Source organism: Myotis brandtii, unplaced genomic scaffold (assembly GCF_000412655.1).
Source record: "Myotis brandtii unplaced genomic scaffold, ASM41265v1 scaffold74, whole genome shotgun sequence".
Lineage (NCBI taxonomy): Eukaryota > Metazoa > Chordata > Mammalia > Chiroptera > Vespertilionidae > Myotis > Myotis brandtii.
In genome coordinates, this window is record NW_005370944.1 from 1,778,234 (window position 1) to 1,791,702 (window position 13,469).

At 46.2% G+C, this 13,469-nt stretch overlaps 1 protein-coding gene across 8 annotated transcripts in view; it reads right to left on the minus strand.

Moving 5' to 3' along the window:
• PML (promyelocytic leukemia) overlaps positions 1-13,469 on the minus strand; it is a 54,231-nt gene that overhangs the window by 23,494 nt on the left and 17,268 nt on the right. For 7 of the 8 annotated variants that reach the window (XR_001359916.1, XR_314515.2, XM_014530462.1 and 4 more), the window contains exons 3-6: positions 7,976-8,556; positions 6,430-6,500; positions 774-911; positions 166-418 (exon numbers count right to left, since the gene is read on the minus strand). Coding sequence is in view for 6 of the 8 variants with exons in the window: in XM_014530462.1 (XP_014385948.1) it covers positions 166-418; positions 774-911; positions 6,430-6,500; positions 7,976-8,556 (1,043 nt within the window). In the remaining 2 variants the exon portion in view is untranslated. Of the gene's footprint in view, positions 1-165; positions 419-773; positions 912-5,497; positions 5,895-6,429; positions 6,501-7,975; positions 8,557-13,469 lie in introns of those variants that run through there. The other variant, XM_005882794.2, reaches the window with a different exon arrangement.

Genomic DNA, 13,469 nt, shown 5'->3' on the forward strand with positions numbered 1-13,469 from the left:
AACTGTGGGCCTCCTTGCCCCGTCTGGTAGCAGCTGAGGGCAGGACACAGGGAATGCTGTTGGCTTTGGGCTCCCTGGGTGGGTCAGGATGCAGAAGAGGGGCCCCACCCAGCCCCTGGAAAACAGCATGCAGGCCTCAGCCTCTGCTGTCCCTGACCTCCCTACCTGCCTCCCCAGAGTCGCCAGTCTCATGGTTGTTGAGTTCCTCATTTCCTGCGGTGTGGCTCTCAGGGCTCTGGGACCCCTCCACGGGCAGTGGTGAGACTGCCTTGGAGGTGCTGGGCCTGGGCTGCTCGGGGGAGCTCAGGGACAACCTGGCCTCCTTCTCTTCCTCGGACTCCATCTTGATAACCTTCCTGCGGCACTCGGTCTGGCAGGACTTCCTCCTCTTCTGTGGCGTGGCTGTGTTGGAGACCTCCTGTGCAGTGGGAAGTCACAGTGCCAGGTCAGGAGCCTCCAGGGGCCCTAAGGTGGTGGGCAGAGACCTAGACCTGGGTGGCTGGGGCCTGTGGCCTTCCTCTCTGCCTCTCCACACAGAAAGTCCTCCCAGGTTGCCATGCACACTGGCCCTGCCTACTAACCACCGGCCTCTGCCTGCCCTGGGAGTGGCTCATATGCTCAGTGTAGAGGGAACGTCCTGACAGGGCAGCGGAGGGAAAGGAAGGGCATAGAGCAGGTGCTGACTAAGGTCTGGGTTCTCACTCAACTCCACGTCTTACTGCTTGCTGGGATCTGGGCTCTCAGGAGGGGAGGCAGGACTGCAGAAAACTTACCTCTCTACAGGAGGGGTCTTTGATGGAGTAGGCGTACATTGGCACAGGGTGTGTCCCAGGCACCGACTGTACCACGGCCACAGGTTGAGCCTCAGCCAGCCCCAGGGCCTGCACCTGAGCTATCTGTGCCCCTGCTGGCTGCAAAGTCAGAAAAGGAGAATCAGAAATGACTATGCAGCAGGATAAGGGCTGGGAACCTAGGCCTAGGGTCAGCCCAATTCCCAAGGCCTCACCCAGCCATAGGTACAGGCTGCTCAGTCCAAAGCCTAGAGGCCTTAGGGACCAGGAGTCTTCCCCACACCCTCCATGTCTGCACCTCATGACCCTGAGGTGCTGGCATCCAGGAATCACTGCCCAACAACTCCTCCAGGCTTGCTCGACATCTAGCCCACACAGCTCCAGGGACAAAACGCTCACTGCTGCAGGAGCCAGTTCCTCTACAGCAGCCAAGTTGTAATAGGAAGGACACCCTTCCATTGAGCTGAAACTGGCCTCCCTGTGGCCTTCACTCTGCCTGAGGGGCTTTAACTCTGCCTGTGTCAGAATAGCCACTAACGCATCTTGGACAAATCACTTAAAACTCCTGGGGCCTCAGGCCCTCTCTGTAAATGGGAATAATCATGCTCTCTACCCCCCAGGCAGTGTGGATGAAGTACATTACGAAGTAAAATGCTAGAAAGAGCACCTGGCACTTAGTACCCGATGGTGATGACAGTGTTTTTATTACCCCTCTGTGCCAGGCTCAGTGCAGGTGCTTCATGTACCCATCCCTAAATGAAGTAGAGGCAGCTCCTCAAAAAGTCTGACAGAATTTTCATGATTCAACAAATCTACTCCTACGTATGTATCCAAAGGAACAGGAAACAGATGTTTCAACAAAAACTTGCAACACTATTCACAAAAGCCCAAAATGTCTGCCAATAAAATGTGGCACACCTGTATAGGGGAGTGTTATTCAGCCATAAAAAGGAATAACATTCTGATACACACATGAATGAACCTTGAACACATTCTGCTGAGTGAAAAGAAGCCAGCCACAAAAGGATACATATTGTATATTTCCATTCATGTGAAATACCCAGAATAGCTACATGTACACATGTAGAAAGCAGCGTGGTTGTTGCCAGGGGGTGGGGGTGGGCACAATGGGGAGCGACTGCTTCATGGCTTCGGGGTTTCCTTTTCGGGCAATGGAAATATTCTGGAACTAGATAGTTGGGATGGTTGTACAAGATTGTGAGTGTAGCCCTGGCTGGTGGCTCCGTGGTTAGAGCATCAGCCCACGTACCAAAGGGTTGGGGGTTCAATTCCCAGTCGGGGGCATGTACCTGGGTTGCAGGTCAATCCCCGACCCTGGTCGAGGAGGCAACCAATTGATGTGTCTCTCTCATGTTGATGTGTTGTTGTTTTTTTTCTCTCTCTCCCTCCCTCACTCTCTTCCACTCTCTCTAAAAATCAATAGAAAAATATCCTCAGGTGAGGATTAACAAAAAAAGATTGTGACTGTACTAAATGTAACTGAATTTTATACTTTAAAATGATTAAAATAGTTTTCTAGGGGGTCAATGGGGGAAAAACGGGACATATGTAATATTTTCAATAATAAAGATTAAAAAAATAAAAGTTTCCTTACGTGAATTTTACCACAAAAAAATTATAGTTTTAAAACAAGAGGTAAGTACCACCCTATGATTATCACAAATCTACAGAGAAGGAAACTGAAGCACAAGAGAGGGGAAATTATTGCCTACGGTCACAGACCTAATAAGGGCCTGGACTAGGGTTTGAACAGTGTTGTGAAATGAAAGTTCCCTTCCAGTGCCCGCGCAACTCGCTTTTCTTCAGTCTCTGTCTCCTTTACATCCCTCCTGCCACCCTTCCCTATTGTGTGAAACTGAACGGCTTGTTAAAAATGAGTGAGTTATGTGGGAAGTGCTCCTTTGAAAGGAGAGGCCCACACTCCTGACCACTGGTGCTTCAAATTCTATGTGATGGTCATCAGTCAGGAGCACGCAGTCTGTCCACAGAGTGAAAGCAAGGCATTCCGTCACAGCAGAGGGGCCCTTCATCAAGGAGAGCTGCACTGGAAAAGCCAGGTGACCGACTGTGAGATTACAAGGCCCGGGATACTTTCCTAATGGGGACAAGCTTTGCCCCTCCTGTGTGGGGACAGATGTGGCCAGGCCTACTCTCAGAGGACACCAGCGATGATCTGGCCAAACCCAGGCTGGGGTAGACAGGGAAGGCCCAGTACAACGGGGCCACGTGCCGGGTACCGGACCGGAGCCAGGCAGGGCTCTTTTTGATATCATCAGTGCTCTGATGTGGGCTGTGGGCTCCTCCGCTGTCTGCTATAATGATTGACTTACTTCTTTCTTCCCCCATTCCTGGGTTTCTTTTGCACAACATATTTACAAAAAGGGAGGAGAGTTGTCTTGGGATCAGAGAATGAAGCCTGTGTGGGGGAAGGGCAGAGAATGGACAATCTCTGACTCCAGGGAAGTGCACAGTCTATAGTGAGTGCTCTACGCCAGTGTTTTTCAAACTATATTTACTGTGACCCATTAGTAGATCATGAAAGCAATCGAGTGGGTCATGACCCGCATTTTTTATATTACATAGAACAGGAAATATAGTAATCCCATGTATAAGTGTCATTTGTTTTGCAAAACTTCTGTTTTAACTAAAGGTATGTGTGTATGTCTACAGAGCGTAGGCTAGATGTAAAACATATTTTTTACAATGGGTGGTGGCCAAAAAGTTTAAACCATCTATTATATATTAAAAAAAAAAAAGTAGCCCTGGCCAGTGTGACTCAGTTGGTTGAGCATCGTCCTATGCACTGAAAGAAGGCGGGTTCAATTCCCAGTCAGGGCACTTGCCTGGGTTGCAGGCTCCATCCCTGGGCACATGCTTGGGTTGTGGGGTGCATACAAGAGGCAACTGATCAATGTTTCTCTCTCCCATAGATGTTTTCTCTCTCCCTCTCCCTCTCCCTTCCTCTTTCTCTAAAATATCAATGGGGACATTAAAAATAAGTATGGGTGAGAAAGTGGAAAAATTGGAACCCCAATTTTTGGTAGAAATGTAGAATGAATGGTACAGCCACTATGGAAAATTGCAGGGCAGTTCCTCAACAGATTAAAAATAGAATTACCATATAATCCACCAATCCACTTATAGGTAAATTTTATGTTACGTGTATTTTGTCACCATTAAAAAACTTTTTTTTTTAAGTTGAAAAGATCCTGCTCTACCTTTCATGTCTGGCTCTACAGGCTGCTGGTCAGTAAAAGACCTTTCCCTATGGACCGTGAACTCCTCAAAGGCAGGGTTTGTTCCTCTTTGCCTCCATTCTACCCTCCCTGACACCCACCCCCAATATTAACAAAGCAGAGGACACATGAGGCTCAGTAAGAAAAAAAATATCATGACTGATTTATAATTGTTTCATAGCTTTAAAATTTTTTATTTTTTTTATTAAAGTATTGTAACATCATTGCAAAAAAAGTCTATGAGAAACAAAAGAGGGAGATGCCCGAGCTACCCCACTCCCCCAGAAGTCCTAGTTAAACCTGTGGGCATGTTTTGTCACCTCTGCCTAAGCATACCGTTGTAATAAAAGTTAACCAACAGTTTCAGGAGGGATGAGTGTTGGCACCAGAGGCCCAGACAGGGACGTGGATCTAGGAGTTGCCTTCCTCCTGGGTGATGGACCTGACTCTCCTGGAACAACCAGACCTGCCTGCCTCATTGGAGCTGCCTCGCTCGTCTTTTGCACTCACAGTGTTACTCCCTTCCTTTCTCCCAGCTCCACCTGCCTACCTACCCCCTCCTCTAGCCTATTACTTAAAGACCACAAGAGGCTCTGCAAAAAAGAGCATTCGTCTCATGCTCCAAGTTCAAACTACTTAGTAGTGGGTAGTGAGAAGTCACCTCAAGATAAAGACACGGCAAAATGCCTAGACCTTACACGGACAGTATGGGCTTTCTTGCTGTTCATCAACTAGCAACTGGCACCTGGAAGACAGCTGAGATCTGTGGGCCCAGGGCACTTTCCACTATTATTCATATGCTTTCTTTGGGGACATTATCCTAGCACTGTATGTAATACAAAACAACCTAAATATACATCAACAGAGAACTGGCTGAATAAAGTCTGCTATAGTCAGTGGTCCACCATGCAAGTGCAAAAAGGCACCAGGAAGGAATATTTGATGCGGTGAAAAAGCCTGAGGCACAATGCTATATATACATGGTACTATGCTATCTATGTGCAAAAAGAGAATGGAAAAAGCAAATATCTATAATTGTTTTTACTTATAATTACATAAAGAAATTCTGGAAGGAAATGTAATGTTAAAAAAAGATAGGTATGTGAGCATAAGAACTGACAGATGGGGGGCAAAGATGGGAGTGAGACATTTCTCTCTCTGTTTTTATTTCTGACCATATGATTATATTTCCTATCCAGCAATTAAATGTCTTTTTTTCCTTTGGTCACTTTTGGAGCTATGTACAGTATATAGGGATGTGGTACCCAAGGCAGGAGTTGGCTTCTAGTCCCGCCCCAGGTCAGCATGAGGCCTCCGGTTAAGCCACACCCTCTCTCTGGGTATTAGCTTCATCTTCTGTAAAAGGGGTTTTAGACTCTATGCTCTCTCCTAGCTGTAAAATACTCATATCTAAAAGTCCTGCCTCCTCCAGGAAGCCTTTCCCGATTGCCTTAGCCTTCACCATTCTCCCTCTCCTATGGGCCATGCTATAGTAAAGCAAATCCAGGAAGGCTTGCCACCCTGACCACCCACACCAGAAGACCTGCTTTTCATGGATGTCTGATCAGTTCTGGACAGGCAGGCACACGCAAGCCTGGATAAGCAGGATGGGGAGGAGACCAGATATCTGGTTCGGGAAGGAACCGAGGAAATTGATCCTCGTGGAGAGTGCCATGCATGCAAGCACCCAAGAGGGCAAGTCAAAGGGGCGCCATTGCATTTTTACCCAGGGAAACACTCTAAGTCAGAGCAGTCCAGAGATGGGAGTGACAGCCTTCAAGAATGAGTGAGCTTCCTGTCCTTAAGGGTGTGTGCATGAAAGCTGAACGGTGACAGGTCAGGGACACTGCAAAGGGAACGCAAACATTAGAGGAGGAATGGTTAGCTTCCAACTCTTGAGAAACTATGGTTCTTGGATATATGCTGACCCTGAAATCATACCAATCAACCCCAGGCTGCTGGATGGCCTCATTCTCCATTTCTTTCCAAGAACCATGTGTGGGGGAAGAAGAGGGAAAGGTCCACATGCTGAAAAGACTCAAATATCCAGGATGGGGTGCAGGGAAGGGAGAGGTCATCAGGAGTGCCCATCAGTGATCACCTCCTTTGTCTTCTGTCCACTCCTAAGGCTTAACTGCTCCTGAACCCATCAAGAGCTCATGTCCCATCAAGAGCTACTGTGGCATTTAGGAACCCAGAGAAAGCCACCAATCCTCTCTCCCACTGAAAACTCCAGTCCAGCCATTTGCTGTTCATTTTCCAGTCTATCACCTGCAGATACAGGGACAAAACTCGGTTTCCTTTCTGACATAGGGGAACTCTCAACCTGCCTGACCTTCTGGACTGTACCGCCTCCCTGCCAGACCTCAAACCCATCTCACCAGATCAACGTCAGAAGGCTCCCTGGGAGTGCTGGTCTCCTCTGGGCTGGCTCTCCTGGATAGAGCTGCATCTGCAGAATACAGAGACAGTCATAGCAGGCTAGGGACACTCCCGGTGAGAGGGCTCCTGGCCCAGGACAGTAAAAGAGGGAAGGGGGGGAATGTGCCTATTGCTTTTCTTGGATACTCATTCTCCAGGGCCTCTCACAACACTGGGGCACTCCATGGAGGGGCGAAGAGTTGGAAGGAAAGCTCCCTGACTGCAGTGGGCATGAACCCGGCCAGAAGGGAGAAAGGGGTGGCATTAGCATCAGTGAGCACTTGCCTTTGGCCCCAAACAAGTACACCTTTCTCCATCTCTAGGCCAACACCAAAGCAATATGTGAACAATGCTAAAGGTGCTACTGCTTGCTGTCTTCTCCATGATACTCTTCTGACCTGAAGTCTGGGTTTTATTAAATCTAGTCTAAATCTCTCATGCTTTGGATTAAAATATGTAACTCCTTTCTTTGTCACTGCCCAGTTACAACCCCCAAGGCAAGCTGTTTAAACGTCTGTGGGGTCATTTCCTGTATACGGGGTAACATTCACCGCATTGATGGAGAAGGCACAAGTCCGTGCCCACTCTAGACTTTACTTTTATGAGCCCATATCCATCAACTCCAAGGGCAGGAAGGAGTGAGCCCTTTCTCACTGACACCTGCCCTGAGGCCTTCAGATTCTTAGCTGCCCTCCCCTTTTTCATACCAGCTGTGCAGAGCTCAGATTCCACCCCAGAGATTTGCTCAAAAAGCCATTAAAGCCTCCTCGCCCTGGAGGCCCTCGCATATCCTACCCCTTGAAAGCTTCTTGAAAGTCCCCTGCCGTATCCAGCTCTTGGAGCTGCTATAAGGCCTGAATTTGGACTGCAGAGCCAGTCTCTGTCTCCGGCTATGTGATATGCCCCCATTTTGTCTCCCAGTTGGATTGGACAACTTGAGGTGAGGAACTGGTCTGCTCTTTTCCACCTCCCAAGTACCCAATACCAGGCAGGGCCCACAAAGTGGCAGCTGGTCCAGATGGCAGGCCATTCTGGTGGCAAATAATCTCCACTGAGCCATAGTGTTCTTTGGGGTAAGCACCCAGCCACCCCAGGGGGTTTTCCCAGTCTACGTCTGTGTGACCTCATATTCCAATTGACTTCTCTGTTGCTGAACACAGGTGGCTTAAGAGAATCTCCTGGAGTGGTCGGTCCCTCTGGGGCTAAAATGATATTGGGTCTAGTTCTCAGCATTGTAGTTTCTTAACTTCCCCAAGGGTCACAAGATCACAGCTAATTCACAGGGTCTTGTACATTAGTAAAACATGACCCCTCTGAGCGGCTGCAGCCCCAAGTCAGGGGCTCCTTTCCACCTTATCCTGCGTCCTGGAACCTACGATGTGGTCAAACCCAAGAGACAATAAAAAAGCCCGTTTCCCTTTCCATCACAGGAAATGATCTTTCCTGCCCCGCCTTCCTCAGGGAGCAGCAAGGCACAAGCCCTAAATGGTAAACAGGCCAGCTTACCTGTCCCCTTGGTGATGCAAGAGACGAGGTCCTGCAGGCGCTCCTTGAATTCTTCGAAGCCATCAGTGCGCACAGCGGCGTGCAGTCTCTGGGGCTCCTCTTGGCGCAGGCGGCGGAGCGCCTCTCGCAGGAAGCCGTGCATGTCCAGCACCTCCTGGTCCGAGGCATAGCGCTTCATCCTCTGCACGAGCACGCTGCCCGTGCGGATGCGCTGCAGCACAGCATCCAGTTGGCCCAACTGGCCCGCGATCTTCTTGTACTCGCTCTGATACCGCGCGTTCACTGCCTCCAGCAGCTCCTTTTCCTGCGCCAGCACATGGGCTACTAGCTGGCTTACACGTGCGCGGATAAGCTCCTCCAGGTTGGTGCGCACGCGCCCCAGCTGGCTAACAGCTGACCGCATCTGTGCCTGCGCCATGCCGAAGGCGCTGTCCTGCTCCTGCAATGCCTGCGTCATGGTGTCCAGCTCCTCCTGCCGCTGTTGGATCTCTGCGGTGATGTCGCACTTGAGGTCACTGTGACCGCTGTCCAGGAGCGCACAAGAGCAGCACAGCGGCTTGGAGCAGCCTCGGCAGTAGATGCTGGGGACATAAAAGGCAGGCCTGATTTAGGGCTCTCCTGCTCCCCCCCCCGCCTTTTTTTTATTCATTCCTCTTAAAAATATGACAAATTTTGAATCATGGTATGTTTCCAGGTTTGTGCTTTCCCCAATTCAGTGTTTGTTGTTATGGTGGTAGTATCCAAACTACCAACAAAACATTAGAATATGGAAGTTACTAAAGTAACAGTGGCTAGTAGTCTCCATCCATGAAACAATGCAAAGAAATTTTTAAAACATCAATCATCTCTTCCCACCACTTCTGAATTTCCTTTCCCCACATCTGAGGTAACCAGGTAACCATCCTGGGTACATCCTTTCACACCTCTCTTCATTCAAACAAACCACTTTACACAAATATCCAGACTATGCAGCTGCTTGCAGGATTCTAAGGACTTGATACATTTCATCCCACTTCATCCTTGCTAGATCTAGCCAGTTAGGGGAGAATGATTGTTATCCTCATTTCACAGATGAAGAAAATGAGACATTCAGAGGTTTAAAAGTTGGCTCAAATAAATACAGCAATTTTGGGGGGTTGATACTTGTGCTCTAAAAAATGAGATCATGCATAACTTCCTCCTCTAATTTAACTTTCATTCAGGATATTGTTCTGGGTTTTTTAAGTATAGAGCTAATGTATTTTCTTTAATAGCTCATTATATTCCAGATGGACTACAAGTGATTCAGTCATTCTCCTGTTAACAGACATAACAATGACTTCCTGTTTATGCATTTTTTTCTTTTCCTCTTTCTTTTTCTTTTTGGCCAATATGGACAATACTTTATGTAGCCTAATGCATGGATGCTTTTGCTTCTATGAAATAGATGACCAAAAAAAGTATTGCTAGATCAAAGAATGTGTATATTTTTTTAATAGATTTCAGCTAGCAGATAATTATATAGCATTTACCATATGTCAGACACAATCATAAATGATAAAATATTAACTCATTTAATCCTCCCAAAATCCTATGGGGCAGAAACTATTATGCCCATTTTAAGGATGTGGAAACTGAACAAGAGGTAAAAAAACAACTTGTCCAAGGTCATACAATTAGTAAGTGGTAAGATGCAAACTGTGGTAGGCAGAATAATGGCCCCCATCCGTGTACCAATTCCCAGAACCTGTGAATATGGTAGCTTACATGGCATAAAGGGCTTTGCAAGTGTGATTACATTTAGAATCTTAAGATGGGGAGATCATCCTGGATTATCAGGATGGTCCCAATGTGATCACAGAGGCCTTATAAAGGAAAGGGAAGAGGCAAGAGAGTGAAAGAAGGGAGAAGTGATCATAGAAGCAGAGGTCAAAGTGATACTATCCTGCTGGCTTTGAAGATGTAAGGGGGTGGGTCATGAATCAAGGAATGCAGGCAGTCTCTAGAACAGGGGTGGGGAACCTTTTTTCTGCCAAGGGCCATTTAGATATTTATAACATCATTCTTGGGCCATACAAAATTATCAGCTTAAAAATTAGCCTGCTACAGGTGGTCAAACATTAAACTCACCCCTAATGCCTTGGCAGGGCCAGACCAAATGATTTCGAGGGCCTCATACAGTCCACGGGCCAGACGTTCCCCACCCCTGCTTTAGAAGGAAGACAACTCTACTGACATCTTGATTTCATCTCAATGAGACCCAATTCAGACTTCTAATCTCCAGATATACACGATAATAACCTTGTATTGTTTTAAGCCCATAAGTTTGTGGTAATTTGTTACAACAGCAATAGCAAACTAATATAAAAACACAAGCAGTCCGGCTCAGAGTCCATGCTCTTAACCATTGCAACACTGTTTCATATATTACCAGGAAAAATATTGTTATTTACTTTCCCAGAAATATTGTTACTCTAACCGGCAATGAAAATACATTAGTCCACCTAAGGCCAGGAGAAAGGCTCTTAGCTGGGGCCATTTTGGCCTCAATTACTGAGATTAACTTGTCCTAGAACTGACAACAGAAAGCCTGATAGTCTGCCTGACTCCAAAATCAGGGCACTAGGCACTGGTCCTCAGCATTGCTGGCTCTCAGCCTTCCAAAGTCACCCAAGAAGGTAAAGTCTCAGGGCTTGATCCTCTTGGTTGTAGTTCCTTGCTATTTATCACTGACTATTTCTTGCCACTCCCTTCTGGCCTGCAAAATTTCTGTTGAGAACTCAGCTGACAGTCATATGGGCGCTCCCCTGTAGGTAACTAACTGCTTTTCTCTTGATGCTTTTAAGATTCTCTCTTTGTCTTTTGCTCTTGGCATTTTAATTATGATGTCTCTTGGTGTGGGCCTCCTTGGATTCCTCTTGTTTGGGGTTCTCTGCACTTCCTGGACTTGTAAGTCTATTTCTTTCACCAGGTAGGAGAATTTTTCTGTCATTATTTCTTCAAATAGGTTTTCAATATCTTTCTCCCTTTCTTCTTCCTCTGGCACCTCCCTAAAGCAAATTGTTGGTACACTTGAAGTTGTCCCAGAAGCTACTTACACCATCTTCATATTTTTGGATTCTTTTTGCTCTTCTGATTGGGATTTTTTGCTCCCTCATATTCCAAATCATTGATTTGATTCTCAGAATCCTCTACTCTACTATTGAATCCCTGTAAATTATTCTTTATTTCAGTTACTGTATTAATTTCTGACTGGTCCTTTTCCATGTCTTTGACATTCTCACTAAGATCCTTGAAAGTCTCATTAAGATCCTTATAACCATGGTTTTGAACTCTGTATCCAGTAGTTTGTTTGCTTCCATTTCTTTCATTTTTGATATGTTTCTTTGTCTCTGCATTTTGGCTGTTTCCCTGTGTTTGTTTTTATGTACTAGGTAGAGCTGCTATGTCTCCTGGGATTGGCAGAATGTAGTATGTGTCCTGTAGGGCCTAGTAACTCAGCCTCCCCAATCACCTGAGTTGAGCACTCTAGGTGCACCCCTGTGTGGGCTGTGTGCATAGTCTTGTAGTTGAACCTTGATTGCTGTTTGTGTAACTGGGAGGAGTTGACTCTAAGCCAACTGGCTGTGAGGACTAGCTGCAACTATAGTGGGAGAGATGCTGTGCAGAAAACACCCCTATGGAGCAGGACTTGCTTCAGTGGGGCTTTGGTGCTCACTGAATCTGCTTCTTGTGTGTGTCGCTTGTGGATGTGTAGAGTTGTAATCTGCTGTGGTCTGAGGCTGTATACTGGGTGCACTGGCTTTAGGACCTCCAGGGAGGTGCAAAGTCAGCCACTGCTTGGGCCACCTGGCAGGAGCTACAGAGAGATCTGCGGACGGCTGTTATTTGCTACTTGTATTGGGCTTGGAGACCCAGCTGTGAAGCAAGGCAGGCTGATGCTAGTGTCAGGTCTTGGGCCTTTTATTGACAGGTTTGGGGCATGCTGTCACCAGCTGCAGCCTGTCTGAGAGATTTTAGCAAAAGTTTACAAATGAGATTTTGAAACTTAACCAACTGATTCTAAATTTCACATGATGGAATAAATGGATCAAACAGGTAAGAAATTTCTGAAAAATCAGTGTAAGGAAGGGGAATTTTCTCTGCTAGATAACACATTATAGAACTTTCATTATTAAAAGTGTGGAACTAGTTCTATAACACATTCTAGAACTTTCATTATTAAATTCAAGAGAAAGATCAGCAGAACAGACCAGATAGCCCTGAAATAGGCTCTGACATCTACAAGAATATTTTATACAATGAAGAAAGCATGCCAAACTAATGGCTATTAAAGGGGTTTTCAACAATTGGAATCAGGGGGAAATGGCTGGTATGGGGGCGGGGGGGGGGGCGCGGATCAAGTTAGAGCTTTGCTTTATACACACTCCAAGATACATTTCTGATGACTCACAGAATTAAATGTGAAGATGCTTCCATAGATATACTATAGTTGACTAACTATTCTCATAATAGTAAGGACCTTATAACCACAAAAGAAATGGAAGAAGTCATACAATCAACAGATGCAACTATCTAAGAACTCAAAACCGTATATTTTTTGGAAAGATATTCACGGCATCCTATAGTAAGAAAAGCAAGTTAAGGGACATCAGAGTTATTTATTTTGTTTTAGATGATTACAGAGATAGCAGTAAGGAAAAGAAAAGGTGTATATTGATAAGAGTTACCTCTTTATCTTTTCACCTATTTAGATTTTCCAAAAGTTTCCAAAATTAATTTCAGGCAAAGGAATTTGGATTTTAAATAGGAGTCAATGGGGAACCCTTGAAGAATATCCACTCTAGGAATTACCACAAAGCTTTCTCCTCTTCCCTGAGATGTACTGTTTCACTTACCCCTTTATGTCTGTACAGTGAATTGACTACATTGTTAATATTTTACATGAAACCCCAACATGTTTCCTGTCTTCCCACCCTAAAGCTGCCTCTGTCTAAACTGTCATGCCAGAGGCCACCTGAAAGCATAAGGGTTTGAGTTCTGGTGGAGGATAGACTCCTGAATTTGAGCTCTTTCAATTCCTAGCTAAGAGGCCTTGAGTAAATTACTGTCTCTGAGTCTTAAGTTGCCCATCCATAAAATCAGGATAAAGATGCCTCTCTCGCCCTAACCGGTTTGACTCAGTGGATAGAGCGTCGGCCTGCGGATTGAAGGGTCCCAGGTTCAATTCCGGTCAAGGGCATGTACCTTGGTTGCAGGCACATCCCCAGTAGGGGGTGTGCAAGAGGCAGCTGATCGATGTTTCTCTCTCATTGATGTTTCTAGCTCTCTATCCCTCTCCCTTCCTCTCTGTAAAAAATCAATAAAATATATTTGGGGAAAAAAAAGATGCCACTCTCATAGACTTGTTGCAAGGACAAAGATAGGCTGGTGTATATGAGATGACCAGCATGGTGCCAGGTACACATGGGTCATTTTGGAGCCATTAAAAAGGAGGGGGCATTAACTACACATA